This window comes from Atractosteus spatula, chromosome 4 (assembly GCF_055471065.1).
Source record: "Atractosteus spatula isolate fAtrSpa1 chromosome 4, fAtrSpa1.hap1, whole genome shotgun sequence".
Taxonomy (NCBI): domain Eukaryota; kingdom Metazoa; phylum Chordata; class Actinopteri; order Semionotiformes; family Lepisosteidae; genus Atractosteus; species Atractosteus spatula.
Genome location: NC_142709.1, coordinates 71,060,818 through 71,076,179, shown reverse-complemented (window position 1 = coordinate 71,076,179; position 15,362 = coordinate 71,060,818). Strand labels below are relative to the sequence as shown.

Sequence of the window (15,362 nt, the reverse complement as noted above, 5' to 3'; positions counted from 1 at the left end):
GAACGTGTCCCTTTGTTTTAAATAGACCTTCTTTCATGGCTACATTGTTTAAAATTTTCCACTGTTGAAATAATGAAAAGAATACAGAACTTGACTTTTCCAATACCCATGAGGTTTTTAAGTTCACAATATTTTATGGTTTTAGATAAAAATAAATCAGACTGGTCCATCATGTACTCACACTTGTGGGAGAAATACATTTTAAAGCATATTGCTGTTAGCTGTGGACAAACAACAAAATACTTCTGATACTTCAAAATATTTGAAGAATTAGAATTTGAACTGGATTTAGATTAATTCCTTTGACTATTCATGAAAGATGTCTGCTTCGTATAAAGAACAACTACATTGTTCCGAGGGACAGAGTTCACACAACATGAGCCCATGTGCTTCGTGAACTCTGAACACAAGTCACTGCAGAGCGCTGAGGCTGTGTTCCATCATTCCTCTCAGCTAATTAGGAGTAACTTTATAGCTGAGAAAAAAACGGCCGAAGGGAAGTAGTGAGAAACAGCTTAGCAGTCGGGACCGCCTGATGTGCGGGAGATGAATTTGGCGTTTGTCAGGAGATTCGTCTTTCAAGCTTCTCATTTCAAGAATAAAAGTTTGCAAACAAGAAGGTGGTCAATTATGCTAATGAACTCTTGCGTTTTCCCCCCCTTTTCACTTCCTCAGCACAGGCTTAGAAGGATCTGACAGACCTTTATGAACGAACCTCCTGTTCCTCTGCAGATTATCTGATGCGGATGCTGTCTGACGGAGATTTGTTAATTAATTAACAAAGAGAACCCAACTGCTAAGAGATTAGCAGAATATAGAAGTAATTCAGCTTTTGCATATGGAACATACTGTATGTGAATGACTTTCTAATGGCACTTCTGCAGTCTAGTGCTAAAGAATAAACAAAGAGATCCATTGAAACAGTGAGAGATAAAAAAGGTTAATAATGTTTGTATGGCAGTATCTCAGTTTTTCTCAGTCATCACAGGTGTCTCAGTTTTTTACACTGCTACAGTACCTCGCAATGCTGGGCGGCTGTGTTCAATTCCGGGGGGTACCCCTGTGGAGATTGTATGTTCTTCCCGTGTTCCCCTGGGTTTCCTCTGGGTGTTTTTAGGTTAATTGACCTGGGTGTGTCTCGTCCAAGGGTGTATCCTGAGAGATGGGACCATCTTCACCACATGCTGCCTCAGAATGGTGAATAATATTAATCAAGGGTCAAACCCACCCTGGGAAGCTTCTACCCCACATAAGACCACCCCTAATTACACCCCTCTGTTTTTGTACTGAACTCAAAATACTGCCACTGCTTGAACATTGCACACCGCTGCAATGTGAATCCTGTTAAAATTATAACTGCTACCACAGTCCTGTCTCGAAGAATTGTAATGTCATTTTCTATGTCAGTGTTATGTTATTTTTTATGTCATTGGCCACGTGAGGGAGACAGGCATGTAAGCATTTCATTGAGCTCTTCACATGCGACAATAAAATTAAACTTGACCCTGCTTCACGATTGCTGCTTGCTCCCCCATGACGCTGTATTGGATAATGTGGTGAGAAAAAATGGGTGGATTGAATTGTGTTTCTCCCATGACAAGCATTATAGACAGAAGATGTATAGTTTCTCTTTCTGTGCAGTCCTGAATGAGAATCAACAGAGCTTTGCCACTAAAACAAAGCGAGCAGCCCCCAACACAGGGGAATCGTCCAGTTATCCAACAGAGCTCACTCCTATAAATACCAGCTTTGTCCAAAGAGTGTGTATCAAGGCCCTTTACAGTGCCTTAATCCAAGCCACCATGTGTTTTCGTGTGCTGCTTGGCATTTTGTTGCGGGTGTTATCTCTGTGCAAAGACGCTTTATTTTAAAATGTAGAGGCTCTGTGTGCACCCAGTTTCATCATGGGGCACTCTTAGCTGACTGGCACGTTTCCTCATAAAAATGATTTTGCCATAAAACTGCATTTTTTCGTCACAAGACCACCTTCAGACCGCATGATCAATGGATTAAAAATACCTGTGTAACTATGTTGGGGAGGGCATAGAAGATAGAATTTGTATTCACTAGTTCTTATGGTCTGTCGAATCTGTAAACACAGTTTCTTTTCTTTTGCAGCGAGGAGAGCTATAACGTGATAGACTATGCATTGAGACACGAGATCTCCGTGGGCCAGTGTGAGTCTGACGAGTTAAACCTGTCCCCTGTGAGGACCACGTCAGGGATGCTGTACTCCCGGCAAGGATCAACCAATCACATCTTCAGGCTTTCTTTCTGCAGCAACCATTCTGGAGAAACAGTGGAAATGATCCTGGGTGCAGAATTACTGTAAGTGCTCAGCTCATGCCCTACTTTCTTTTGACTTTTCAGAACAGGCAATAATCCCTGAAGATACAAGATGTCATTTCATTTTTTTTTTTTTTTTTTTGATGGAGTGCCCATGGGAGCTATCCCAGAAACTGTCAGCTGTTCTTGTAAGATAAAAAAGTATGGATTTATCTGAGTAATTTGTTTTCTATACTGTGCATTCTCTCTTAGTTGTATTTGTTGTTGAAACAAAGTACTTAGTTCTTCGTACTGAAAAAAGTCTATAGGTTTTGCCTTGGACAAGTTAGTAGCTGGATCTTCACATTCTAAGAAAAGGTATGATAAACACTGAATGACCAAGCAAACCTTGGACTGAAAGCCACAGTATAAAGATGGGAATGCAAGGTTGGTCAGTTGTAGTGTTCTGTGGGCAGCTGTTGGTAATTGCCTGTAATTTTAATGCTTAATTACAGATCTCTCACCTGCAGCTGGAATCACATTTAACAGTACTGTAGTAAGCTGCTGTAAAGTTACATTTTTTTTTGACAAACCTCCCTTCATTCCTTCCACGACTGGAGTTTCTCACAAACGTTAGTGGCCTCATTTACGCTGTCAGTCGTCCTGTGATTGTCCTGGAGAAGTGAGTTTTTTGGGTACAGGGTCAATGTAATGGAAGAATGTGTCTTGCGTACTGGGCCAAGAGACCAGTGAAAAAATATTTCTGTCAGTTTTTATCTGTAAGTTTCTTCCATGTAGTTGTGCTCTTTTCTAGCATTTTTTCTGGGAAACCTGCTGATAAGAAGTTGCACAGCTTGAGCTCACAACTTATTTATGATGGCTTCTGGGAAAAACCGGCACTGGTGTGCGTGTCTGGGTGTCTGTCTGCGTGTGTGCCCTGCAATGGACTGGCATCCTGTCCAGGATGTACCCTGCCTTCTGCCCGTTGCTTGACAGTATAGGCTCTGGCATCCACTGCAACGCTGTACTGGAGAAAGCAGTTAGAAAATGGATGTATGGAATTAATTAGGATGTTAATAAGCAGAAACAACAATGGAATTTACATTTTCTCGTTATTTTACTGTTAGTCCAAAAAATATGACTTAGTAGACCATTATTGTTCCCTAATAAGGGGGGATATAGCAGAGATTACAGTATCTGAGTAAAGCATTTATTTACCAAAGGCAAATTTTATAGAAGGGACAAAAGTAGATCAATGTACAATAAATGAGGACATTTGAATGCATTCATTAGACTTTCAGATCATTGTGTGACTCGCTTTTTGTCTTTTGAAAATCATGCTTAAGTCAAGTGTCAGGAGATTTCTGTGAGAGTTGTGCAGTTCTACACTGTGTTTTCCCAGTCTTGGCCAGATTAAATTAACCTCCCTCTCCAGGACTGGAGGCTGAAGCAGGAAAACAACCATAAAACTTTCAAATATTCTAATAAAAATAAATCTGTGCTAAAAAAAACGTTACTTTGGCTTTTCTACCTCCTGCTGGTGTATTCTTAATGTTTTCAGCACATGGAGGGGTTTGGCACGTGAGTGTGGTTTTCTTGTTTGGTTTTACAGTGGTCTTGTCTTTGTTTATTGCTCTCACATCTTGCGTTGCTTTCTGTTTAGCTCAAATGAATTTCAGTGCTGATACAAATCTCTGTAGAATTTTTTCAAATCCAATGGAAAAACAAAAAGGAAAAGCTGTGTGAGCTGTATTCAAGAGCTTGATTTACTTAAGCTGTTTTGGAACAATTTGGACTGTGCTGAATGTTCACGTTAATCAACATTATAGTTAATTAATGTGCTCACATATAACTGTTGGGGCTGAAAATGAAGACAGAACAGCTGTTATTTGTCTCAATGACAAGGTTACTTTGTTTCATGATTTCCATTAATGGAGCACCCTCCTAAATGGAGGCATTACAGAGTTTTCTTTGGTTTCCTAAGATACTGTACATGCAGTACATACTGTATATGTAGCTGAGTAGTGGCTCAGAGGTTTTGTAATAGGTTTCAATGAACAGCAAGCCTGCTGCTTTCTGCAGATTCATATTTGGCATCACTTATTCATGTGCCAGTGTGTAAGGTATAGAAAGTGTAACACAAGCCATGTTTACACTTTGCAGTGGGACCAAAGGTGTTGATAGCTGTTATGTTGTACAAGGACTGAGGTCATCAATGCCATAATACAGGCATAGCTTTTTTAGTGGCCGGCATGTTTCTAATCCAGTTTAGCTGGTTTGTGTGGTTAAGGTCTAAACATATACTGAAGATTTGCTGCACATCTTTGTTTTTAGGTTTGCACATCCCAGGTTATAAATGAATTGGTTCTTCTTTCGCTTTATATATTTTAGTGCTTTAGCTAAACTAAGTATGTGGTTCTTCAGCGTAAGGCGCAAGATGAGTATAAAATCATCACGAAAAGAGTCCGCTAAAAATGAGGATCCTCATTGTGCTTAAAATGGGAATTCAGTTTCCAGAACTTGTGAAGTGTTTTCCAATGTCTCTGACCTCTGGACCTCCAGTCTTTGGGAACTTATTAAGCTGCAGTAAAGTGATGTTGTCAGTTGTTTTAGACAAACCTCCCTTCATTCCTTCCTTGAAATACAGATAAGGATTATGGAGTGTATTGTGGATCTTATTTTAGCACTGCTGTTGAACTGCAGAGCTGGGTTTCTGGCTTTTATTGCATAGTAATTGTGCGCTGTTGTTGCTAGGCAGCCATTATTGTTGGGGCTGATCATTCCCACAACTCCCTCTCTCTCCACCTGTCTGGCAGTGTGACCCGAATGTTATTGTACTCCAGGGGATTAAACTATTTTCACTTGTTTCAAATTCAAATGTTAATTTGAATTTAATGGAGCCTTATATATGCAGTTAATGCAGAATCGAGCTTGTTCAAGCTCTTAAAATGGCAAAACATTGTGAAAATGTTGTCAGGATTTCACATTTACAGTATGTGAGTTAATCCTTCTTATCCATCCGTTTAGAGATGGGATGAATTGATGAATGATAGCAGAAGTGCAGGTTGCCCTTCACATCAGAGTGACATCTGCATTGCTGGTCATCTTCACCTGTTTGCATTGCTTGGCACTGTGATATCAGGGCAGAGGCACGTTCAAAACTAAACTTTCAGAGATGAAGGCATGTAGTTCAATACAGTTCTTTTGAGATGGAGTAGTATCGCCTGCATGAGGGAACTATAGTTTCTCGAGTTTTCGTCAGTTCAGTCGCAAGATTAGCCGGAGGCATTGTAGATTTGCTTAAATATCAACCAGCAAGCTGTACATAAATCCTCATGAGCCTCATCTGTTTACTAAACGACAGTTAAACTGTATCTAGGGCTCTCTGGTGCTTAAGTCTGAAACCGAAATAATCAGTGATTATTTGGTAGAAACAAAATTGGCTACTCTTGTGCCTTGGGTTTGTTTTGGGTGCAGTGTACAACAGATGTGGATGGTATGTCAACGTTTAGCTTTTTTTCCTGTCTGCTCTTGATTTTCCCAGGGCCTGCCAAGTTACGACATTTTTAAGTGTTTTTTTTTAATGTTAGCATTGCAACATCCTTTTGCATTTTTTGTGCCATTGAACTTGTTCTCCTACTCTACCCAAACATTTGCTGTAATGAAAATTCCAATAATTCCAAAATGACGGCACATTTTTAATCTTGAAGTTTCGTAAGCCGTCTAACAGGTTGCGTACGAACGATGAGCAGATGTAACAAACTGTTGAGCAAATGTGCAGGCTACAGCTGCTGGACTTGGGCTAAGCCTGGGATGAGCAATCCTGGTTCTGGAGGGCCAGTCTGTCGGCAGGTTTGCAAGGTCTCTTTAAAATCTGCTGCAGCTTCAGAAGAGCTGGAAGAAGCTGTTGAATTGGTGAAGCCAGTAACCAGTTGGTTTAGCTCATTAACAGATGAGGTAGAATGAAAATGTGCAGATGCACCAGCGCTCCAGGACCAGGACTGAGCACACCTGCTCTACAATGTTTGACATGGTTATGTCACTGCACAACCTCCTTCTAACCTGAGGACACCTCAGAAGCAGAGCCAGGCTGGACCGGGTCAGCACTGAAATGGAAGAGGCTATTGCTGACAGTGGTGCTGTTGGATGAGCCTTTTGTGCTGTTCCCAACGGACCAGATTTTCCAAACACCCCACACAAGTGGGATGCGGTCATGTACTGTAGGATGAGGCATTTTTAAAGATGAGTTTTTAAACTGAGGTCCTGAGGTCCTTTGGCTCTGTTTGTAAGAGTAAGGATGTTAACCCTGATCCTGGTCCTGACTAAATTCCACACTCAGTTTGAACAATATGGTGTTTCTGTAGAGTGTCCTTAATCAGTGAATTAACATCTGTGTCTGATCTGCTGTGCAGTGGGGCAGTTGGGTGTCCTGGGTCATCAAGGTGGGTGTTGTTTATTTTGAGGAGTAAATGAATTCAAAATACAAGGATCATGTTAGATATACTATTTTCTGGATAATGATCAGCGTCTCTTCATTACTGTTATGTTAACAGTGTTGTCATGCCAGGCTTTGTTTTTTGCAGCTGTGTACTTCTCAGTCACATACGGCAGTTCTCTAATGCTACACAACACAACCACTATGCTGTTCTTCATATCATCATAAATACTCTTTCTGTGGATGTACCTCCATCCAATTTAGTTTTGAGTAGCTCCTAACAGAACAAAGTTGAGAGACAACCAGATGTCTTGAAATGAAAATGGACTAAAAATGATTTGCTTGAGTGCCATTGCTGCTTTTCAGCACCTCGAAGCTGTTCCCAGTAATGCTTGAGTCTGTGTGGCTGTACCCTTTCTGTTTCATGTTTTTTTAGTTTCTTTGTGTGGTTTCAGTTTGAATTTTTGTTTATGTTTGCGGTGTTTTGCTCGAGTTGTTGTCTTTTTCCACAGCAACAAGCCAGTTCCTCTCTCACCTGTTACCAGAAACTGATAAGGTCCTAGCTCGTCTAGGCAGGGCATTCTCAGCGCCTAGGAATCTCCCTGCTCAAACGAAAGAATTCTGCTGTTATGAACAGAGTGATTGGAGGCGGGGTTCAAAACGGGGGCCTGCATTTTGTTGGAAAATGCTTCGTGCTTGCTGCCATCCTTGGGAATTGTTTTATGGGTTGTGATTCACAGATGGACTTCAGAGTAACCCCCTTCCCAAATGTACTAGGAGGAAATTGGAATCAGGCCTTTCCATCCACCCTTACAGTATTACACAATACTTTCAGATGATGGGAATTCTTGCTGATGAACTTTTGCAGTTCATGCTCTGTTCACACTGGGGAGGAATAAAAATAGGCAGCAATGAGAAACGACCACTGGTGTCTTGACAAAGACCTGGAAAATAATTGTGTGTTTTTGGTCATTACCCTTTCAGTCCTAATTGAAAGAAAGCACTTGCTATTCCTTTCATCTGTGAAATTGTATTGGGCAAATGAGAAGTGACTCATGGAATGAATGTTCTGTCAGGCTGTGGTTTCTCTGGTGGTCTGTTACTGTATGAGAAAGCAAGACTCGGTGATGCTCAGTGAAAGCTACTGCTCACATTGTATTCAAGCACAGCTCAAAACGTTCATTCCTTTTTTCTCTCGCCTTTTCCGTGGGATTGAATTTTTAGCTACCACTTATGCAATCGTATAACAAAAAGAAGAGAGAAAATTCTGAAAAGAATAGTGCATGACAATCTAGGGTTGGGCGATATGGCCTAAAATTTATATCACGGTATAATTTGAATTTTGGAGAGTAAAGATATACAGTACATCACGATATTGAATTTTTTCCTCATAATTCAATAGAACGTGCTTTAAAAGGAGAACACTACTTGGATAGTAAGTTTTTATTGCCATTTTAAACTATGACGGGCAACAGTTAAACTTTTTCAAACCCTGTTTTGCAACGATGCTGCCGGCGCCATCTATGTAAACATCAAAATTCCTTCCCACCGGTATAAACGGTATAGCCACATCCATATCGTGGCACATACTGCAACCAGTGTACCGTCTATACCGGTTATACTACCCACCCCTATGATAATCCAGGGAAAAGCATGTGTTTGTGGTTTTTTTTTTTAGCTTGTCAAAATCCAAAGCAATACGTTTTAAGTATGGTGTACTATTGTTTTATTGATGAAAATACACAAGTACACTTTGCAACAGGATCTTAAGGGTATAATTTTACACATTCCATAGCAGACATAGTACAGAAGTATTCGCTGGGATTCTAGCTGTTCAGCTGCACATGCCAGAGATTGCCCGGATTACAGAGATGGCCATTAAGGTGAAATTGTTGACTGTCAGTTTGAAATAGTAAAAACACCTGGCACTCTATTTTCTGCTAAAAGTGCAACAGTGTCACAGATGCCATTTAAAGCTTTTGAGATGAGTCATAAATATGTATGTTTTAATAGTGTGTAAACTGGGGGGAGGGCAATTGTCACACACTGCGTCATCAAAAATCAGTACCTTCTCTATTCTAAAGCATGAAAAAAGATAGAGGAAAACCTCACCCTCTTATAGCCAGATTCTACTAGCTCTTTAAAAAAGCCCTAAATATGCATGCTTTTTTAATATGTGAATGAAAAGAAAAAAATAGTAAAAACAAGCCATCGGCCATTCTGTCATTACAGATCGGGACCTGGGTTAATACACTTCGCATTATTGCTATGCATGCTGTTACAGTGTCATGTGTAGATGGAAGTCTGTTCCTTAGCACAGCCTGCAAGTAATGAATAAATTAAGACAATGGCACTTGGAACACAAACTGTATTTTACGAATATAAATAGAATTGAACCCACTGAAGCTCAGCGGGTCAGCACCTGGATGGGAGACCTCCTGGAAAAAACTAAGGTTGCTGCTGGAAGAGGTGCTGGAAGAGGCCAGTAGGGGGTGCTCACCCTGCGGTCTGTGTGGGTCCTAATGCCCCAGTATGGTAGCGGGGACACTATACTGTAAAAAAGCGATGTCCTTGGATGTAAAACCAAGGTCCTGTCTCTCTGATCATTAAAAATCCCAGGGCATTTCTCAAAAGGATATTGGTCTTACCCCCATGTCGTGGACAAATTTCCCCCTGGCCTTTAACAATCATGGCCTCCTAATAATCCCCATCTCTGGCATCATCAGTCTGCTCTCCTCTCTACCGAGAGCTGATGTGTCATCCAATGGGGCTGCACACTGGTGGTGGAGGGGAGTCCCCATTACCTGTAAAGTGCTTTGAGTGGAGTGTCCAGAGAAGCGCTATGTAAGTGTAAGGGATTATTTATGTAGACCACCCATTGGTCTTGGAGGTCCCGTCAATTGAAACAGAATTTTAATATATAAATATCATAAAACTATGAAGTCATTAGTTATCCATGCATCCATTTTCTAACAACTTCATGCAATACAGGGTCATGGGGGAGCCGGAGCCTATCCCAGCAAGCTACTACCACAAGGAGAGATACTGTACACCCCGGTCGGGACTCCGGTCCATCGCACGAGGCCAGTCTTTTCAGAGCCCATTAACCTACCAGTATGTTTTTGGACTGTGACAGGAAACCGGAGCACCCGGAGGAAACACAAACGAACACGAGGAGAACATATAATAATATAATAAATAATAATAAATAAATAACAATATAATAATCGACACAGATAGCACCCCAGGAGATGATCCCAGCGAGGCAGCAATGTTATAGAACACAATGAGTTTGGAAAATTGCTGAATGACTGGAGCATTACCATTTTCTGACTTACTTTACCCTTAATATCAATAGAATTTTTAGATTAAATAAAAATTATTAATGTAAAATGAGGTAATGGATTCTTTACATGTCCTATTCCCAAAAGCTACTACAGAAGTTCTTTTGATTAAAATGTTCATTATTAAAACCCTGGAATGTTCCCATGTGATGCCTACACCATCTGGCTTTCTCTGTGTACAAAGACAGTATGCAAGGTGCAAGTCATGCTGCCGGAGAGATTGTCAAAGGCAGAAAGAGCCCAGCCTGTTCCCTTCTGTGAGAACTTTTTGGCTCAGGCCGTAGCACTGAGGTTAAGTTACCTTATGATACTTCGGTCTTGTTCTGTGGGAGCAACTTGAGCAACAGGGCCTTTCAAAGCAGTGCTGACAGCTCCACCTGCCAGATAACAAAAGTTATCTTGTTTCAAAACCAGGGTCATGTTTCACTTTTTTCACATTTTGAACTACAACTTTTGAATTGTGGGTCAATTCACACAACTGGAGAAAAAAGAAACTCCTGCAGGGCTGTTTATGTCATGAGAATCTTTTTCTCACTTTTTCAGGAGAATCAATTCTCTTTCTCGACACCAAAATTAATCTTTTGTTTCGGTTGCAGGAATGAAAGAGCTCGCTGGATAAGTGCGTTAGGACAAAGCGGCACTGACAGGAAAATCGCCGACAGAACAAGTACGTGTCTTTCCCGCGCCCTTGTTTCTAAGAGTCCGCTGCTGCCACCTTGTGGTTAAAGCAAAAAATAAATAAAGTCAAAGCTGTGGCCTGGTTTCTCAAACCCAGGGAGAGCCGATCAGCTTTGTGCCAAGTTCACGAAGGGTTTTATCCGTCTATGTGTTTCTCACATGCTTCTGAAAAGATTTGTCTCCTTCTCCCTACAGAACTGATGCAGGTGGAAATTACAAGGACCTACACTGCCAGGCAGCCGGATGAACTGTCTCTTCAAGTGGCCGACGTGGTGCTGGTCTACCAGAAAGTTAACGACGGTGAGATAAAAGATTTCCACACTTTTTGTCAGGCAGTGACCCTCTCCAGCCCTACAATAGTGGGGGAATTCCTGTCCTGAGGGGGCAGAGGGATGAGTAAGAACTGTGCACCTTCTTTTTCTGGGCATGGATTAGCCTGGCTAACAGCTCCATGACATGGGTGAATCTCAGACATTGAAAGATAATTGCTCATGTGTCCTGTTCCCTTCTTTTAAATTGGAATAGGAAAGAAACTCTGAAGATGTCGATTAGAAGAGACAGCTTTTTCAATTATTTTAATACATTTATTTTATTTATTTTAATGTTCTGGTTTCCTCCTGCCTTCTAAAGAAGGCTAGCTGGCTGGGTTAATTGGCGTCTCTCAATGGTCCCTGTGTGTGTGTGTGACCATCACGGTTCCATGCGGGCTCGTGCCCTCTGCTGCTCCACCCTGCCCATTTTGTCCTGCAACACCTTGAGCACGAACCCAGGTCTCCGGCTTAATGCAACAGTGAACCAGCCGCATGAGCTAAAGGAGACCTCCCTCAGCCCAGGCAGCTGAGGTCCCTACTACGTGCAGGGAGGGCGATGCCCACACTGGCTCTGCTATGTGTGTGTGTGGGAAGTCCTGGGACCCTGTGCTCCTAAGATTGGGTTTCAGACTTCCTCAAGCCTCACCGAGAATCAGCATCTTCCTGGTGGAAGGATATTGATAATGCATATTTTGAACAATCATCTCTGATCTGCATTGCACAGTTGTTGTTTACTTCATAGTAACACTATTTTACAGCATAAAAGTCTTACCAATTCCTTAATACGAATAAATGGAATTTTAGCTTTGAAGGGCACCATATGCTGCTAAAGAAGATCAGTAAGTTGTCAGAAATAAATAATACATACATTATATAAATTTATATTAAGCTGCTTCATATATTACTTTTGATAGTCAAATCTTTAGGTACGTTAAAAGGCTCATATCGAAATGTCTTCCAATCAGAGCCATGGCTTTCGTGCACAGAGGAAGCACATCTTTAATGTTGAAAGGGCAGCCAGCTCAGAATAAATAGAATCAAAAGGAATCCTCACCCTGTGAATTCTTTTTAAAAAAGTAGTTCAAAGGCAAAAATGTACTTTGAACTCAAAGGTATGGGAAGGTTGGGCCTTTGTTCTGTTTTGTGCAGCAAATAAAAGTGATTACAATTGTAGAGCTGTAAGAAAATGTCATGTCTATCTCTGGTCAAACTCTGATACGACTAAATACAGTAGAAATGATTCAGACTGTTCCCTTAACGATTACAAGTTTTTTAGTTTGCTTAATTTTATTATTCTGCATACAGGACACATGCTTCACTGGTGGAAATTACTTTACAGAATTATAATTGAGAAAAGACTTTCGTGTCTTAAGAACTTGTTGCAGTTCTCTGTAGCTTCCCGCAATTTAGATGCAGTATTTTTTCAGACTGAACTTCCCAAGTTCAGTCTGGACCGAATCTGAGACAATTGCAGATGTTAACTCCATGTCCATGTCCTCTTTTCTTCATATTTTATTAATCTTCTCTGTCCTGCACAGTTTTGTTTTCTACTCTATGGTGACGTAGGAATACTGTAAGTCTCTTAATGAGAGGGGGCTATTCGGCCCATTTACAGTAGCTCCTTTGGGTGAAGCCTCTAGACAACACAGGATGTCCTCTCAGTACGTATTTAAACACACGCTGAGAGACGTTAACAATCCCGTCCTCTTTTCCTATTTCACACTTGTCCATGTATTTGTGTCTATAATCTGGAAACCAGCCTTTCGGAATATTCCAGAGATCTCTCACACATGAGCTTCCTCTTGTTACTCTTGCCTCCCCAGGCTGGTACGAAGGCGAGCGTCTGAGAGACGGGGAGAGAGGCTGGTTCCTCTCGGAGTGCGTGCAGGAGATCACGTGCCAGGCCACCATCGAGAAGAACATGCAAAGAATGGACCGCTTGCTGGGGCTGGAGACCAACGTTTAAACCGCTCTGAGGACCCTCCACTGCCTTTCCCTCCCAGGTCTGCACTGGAATGACACGGCTGTCCACAGGGGACACATCCTGAGCAGTCTGGACTTTGAACTGCTTTGGTTTCATAAAAAAGGGAAGGAAATGCAATGAGCATTCAGTTTCCTGACCCATCGGTTTTCTATGTGTATTTTGTAACTTTTGTAAATTGTGTACTTCTGGTGAATTTCACCTTTCACTTTTATTTCGTCTCGATTTTTGCATAAACAGATTTCAATCAAGAGGTACTAGGAAAATCTAACAAAACGTCTTTAACGTCAGCCGGGTAGCTTGTCAAGACTCCTCTTCGTTTGGAAGGTAGTCCAAACGTGAAAAGGTAGTCAAGGTGACTGAGTGGTTTATTTCCATGGTGGTGCAGGAACCACTTAGCAGGACACAGTGCAGGAGATTATGATGCGCCTTCTGAACATGAAACTTATTTGTACTCAGGGAAAAAATGGCAGTCGCTGTAAATCTTAAATAAATGTAAATAGTTACATCTTAAATAACCTATTCAGAAACATATGTACTCTATCCTGATGGCCATTTTAAAAGCCTCGATAAATAGATTTTATTGCATTCTGTCTTTGAAAGAAAAAATCTGTCCATCAGAATGCTTAGTCCTGGCACGTCTCTCGTGGAGCCCCTTTTCAGACGGGATATACAGTAACACGGGGGCATTTGGAGAAAACCCCTGGGAGTTGGAGCCCGGGAATACAAGCAAACTCCACAAGGAAGGTGGAGTAGTCCAGGAACAAACTTGGGACCAAGGAGCTGTGGGGCACCAGCGCTCACTTTCATACCATCGTCCTGCCCATTGAAGAAAACCAATATTTTGATCTGTTTACTGTTTATTACATATAACAATTCAATAACTTTCTTCCACGTATACAATTGCACAAGGAATTTAGCGAAGGATGCAGGCAGCAGAAGGAGGTAAGGATGCAAGGGGGAGAAAGAGGAAAAGCAGTCCCCCCCCACCCCCCTTGTGCTTTCTGGAGCTTGGTGGCTGAAGGAAGTTATTGCAGCACGAATGCTCAGGAGAAGTAGTAAATACCACTTCTGAAATGGAAGATGATGAGGACAAAGGGGAAAATAAATAGGCTAAATAAAAGGGCATTGGTTATAATACTATGCTGCAAAATTGAATCTTCAGTTCTGTGAGTCTAACGTATAAATGTGTTTATCCAGGTAATGTATGCGAGAGAGAAGCTGAATTTATGTACAAGCCCGTAATGAAATCACTCCTCTGCTAATGAGGATTCAACTGTTTTGGCATGTTGTTTTTTTTAAATATTTAGTCCTCCCACAACACTGAAAGAGCCCGGGGGATGCTCAGTCTGAAAACTAGAGTGGCCGCCAGCTCTTTGCTCTCAAGTGATCAGCTGTGGACTCAAACCAGCTTCTGCATCGTTGGTGAGACCCACAGCTGAGGGCAGCCCTTCAGACTTCTCACTGCTCACATGTTGCCTTTCGGAAAGGCAGGTTGGGCAGCGCAAATGTAAACTGACTTAATGGTCTTTTACAGGAAAATGTTAACATTGTATTACCTTCCTGCGTGAAAAATTGTTTTAACAGCAAATTGTTTCAAAACTACACAATTCTGAGAGGCGGCTGTACTGAAATACTTTATGAAAGAGTATTGGATTGTGTTTTTAAAACCTTAAAAGAGATTAATTCATGGGGACTAATGACGGAGGGATTAATACCTTTTTTGCAAAGATCTGTGAAATGTTTACAAGACAAATGATCAGTGCTGTTTCGGCAATGTAAATCACGTAGCGCATAAACTAGAATTAAATTTTTACATAACTCTGTACAAATCTTGTATTTAATATATTCACCAAAAATAATTTGGATTGATCTTTGGACTTTATAAAGTCACTGACTTTCTCAACGTTAATGGCTTGGTCCTTGACTACAAATGTTTTAGATGTTGTCTTACTATTCATTGGTCAGAAATTTGCACTCCACACCTAACCACCAGGGAGTCTCTTGCAATGGCCTGACCTCTTGCCTCCTACGATACCCATTAAGCTTACGTGAACCATGCTCTGTTTATTGTTGCTAAAGGTATTCCATTAACTCCATGCTGGGAGAGAGAGCAACTGTCCTGCAAGAACTTTGTGTTCAGCAGAGTGACCCCACTGAGGACTTTGCTAGTGCCAGTGCCCACAGCTTCAGGTGTTCAACCAGTATTCTTCCCAAAGTCAATTATCTGCTGCATGTCAAGTACACGAACATGTACCAACATACACGATAACGCTGAGTGCACACGTTCTGGATTCATCACCAGCCCAATGCAGGCTAGAAGTGTGTCACATTCATGTGTAGATGCA

At 41.4% G+C, this 15,362-nt stretch overlaps 1 protein-coding gene across 2 annotated transcripts in view; it reads left to right on the top strand.

Annotated features, from left to right (window-relative positions):
• LOC148837132 (rho guanine nucleotide exchange factor 26-like) overlaps positions 1-14,926 on the top strand; it is a 40,578-nt gene extending 25,652 nt beyond the window's left edge. For both annotated transcript variants that reach the window (XM_088912605.1, XM_088912604.1), the window contains exons 12-15: positions 2,119-2,328; positions 10,641-10,711; positions 10,918-11,022; positions 12,857-14,926. In XM_088912605.1, coding sequence (XP_088768731.1) covers positions 2,119-2,328; positions 10,641-10,711; positions 10,918-11,022; positions 12,857-12,999 — 529 coding nt within the window. In that variant the 3' untranslated portion in view covers positions 13,000-14,926. The remainder of the gene's footprint in view (positions 1-2,118; positions 2,329-10,640; positions 10,712-10,917; positions 11,023-12,856) is intronic.
• The last annotated feature ends 436 nt before the right edge of the window (positions 14,927-15,362 follow it).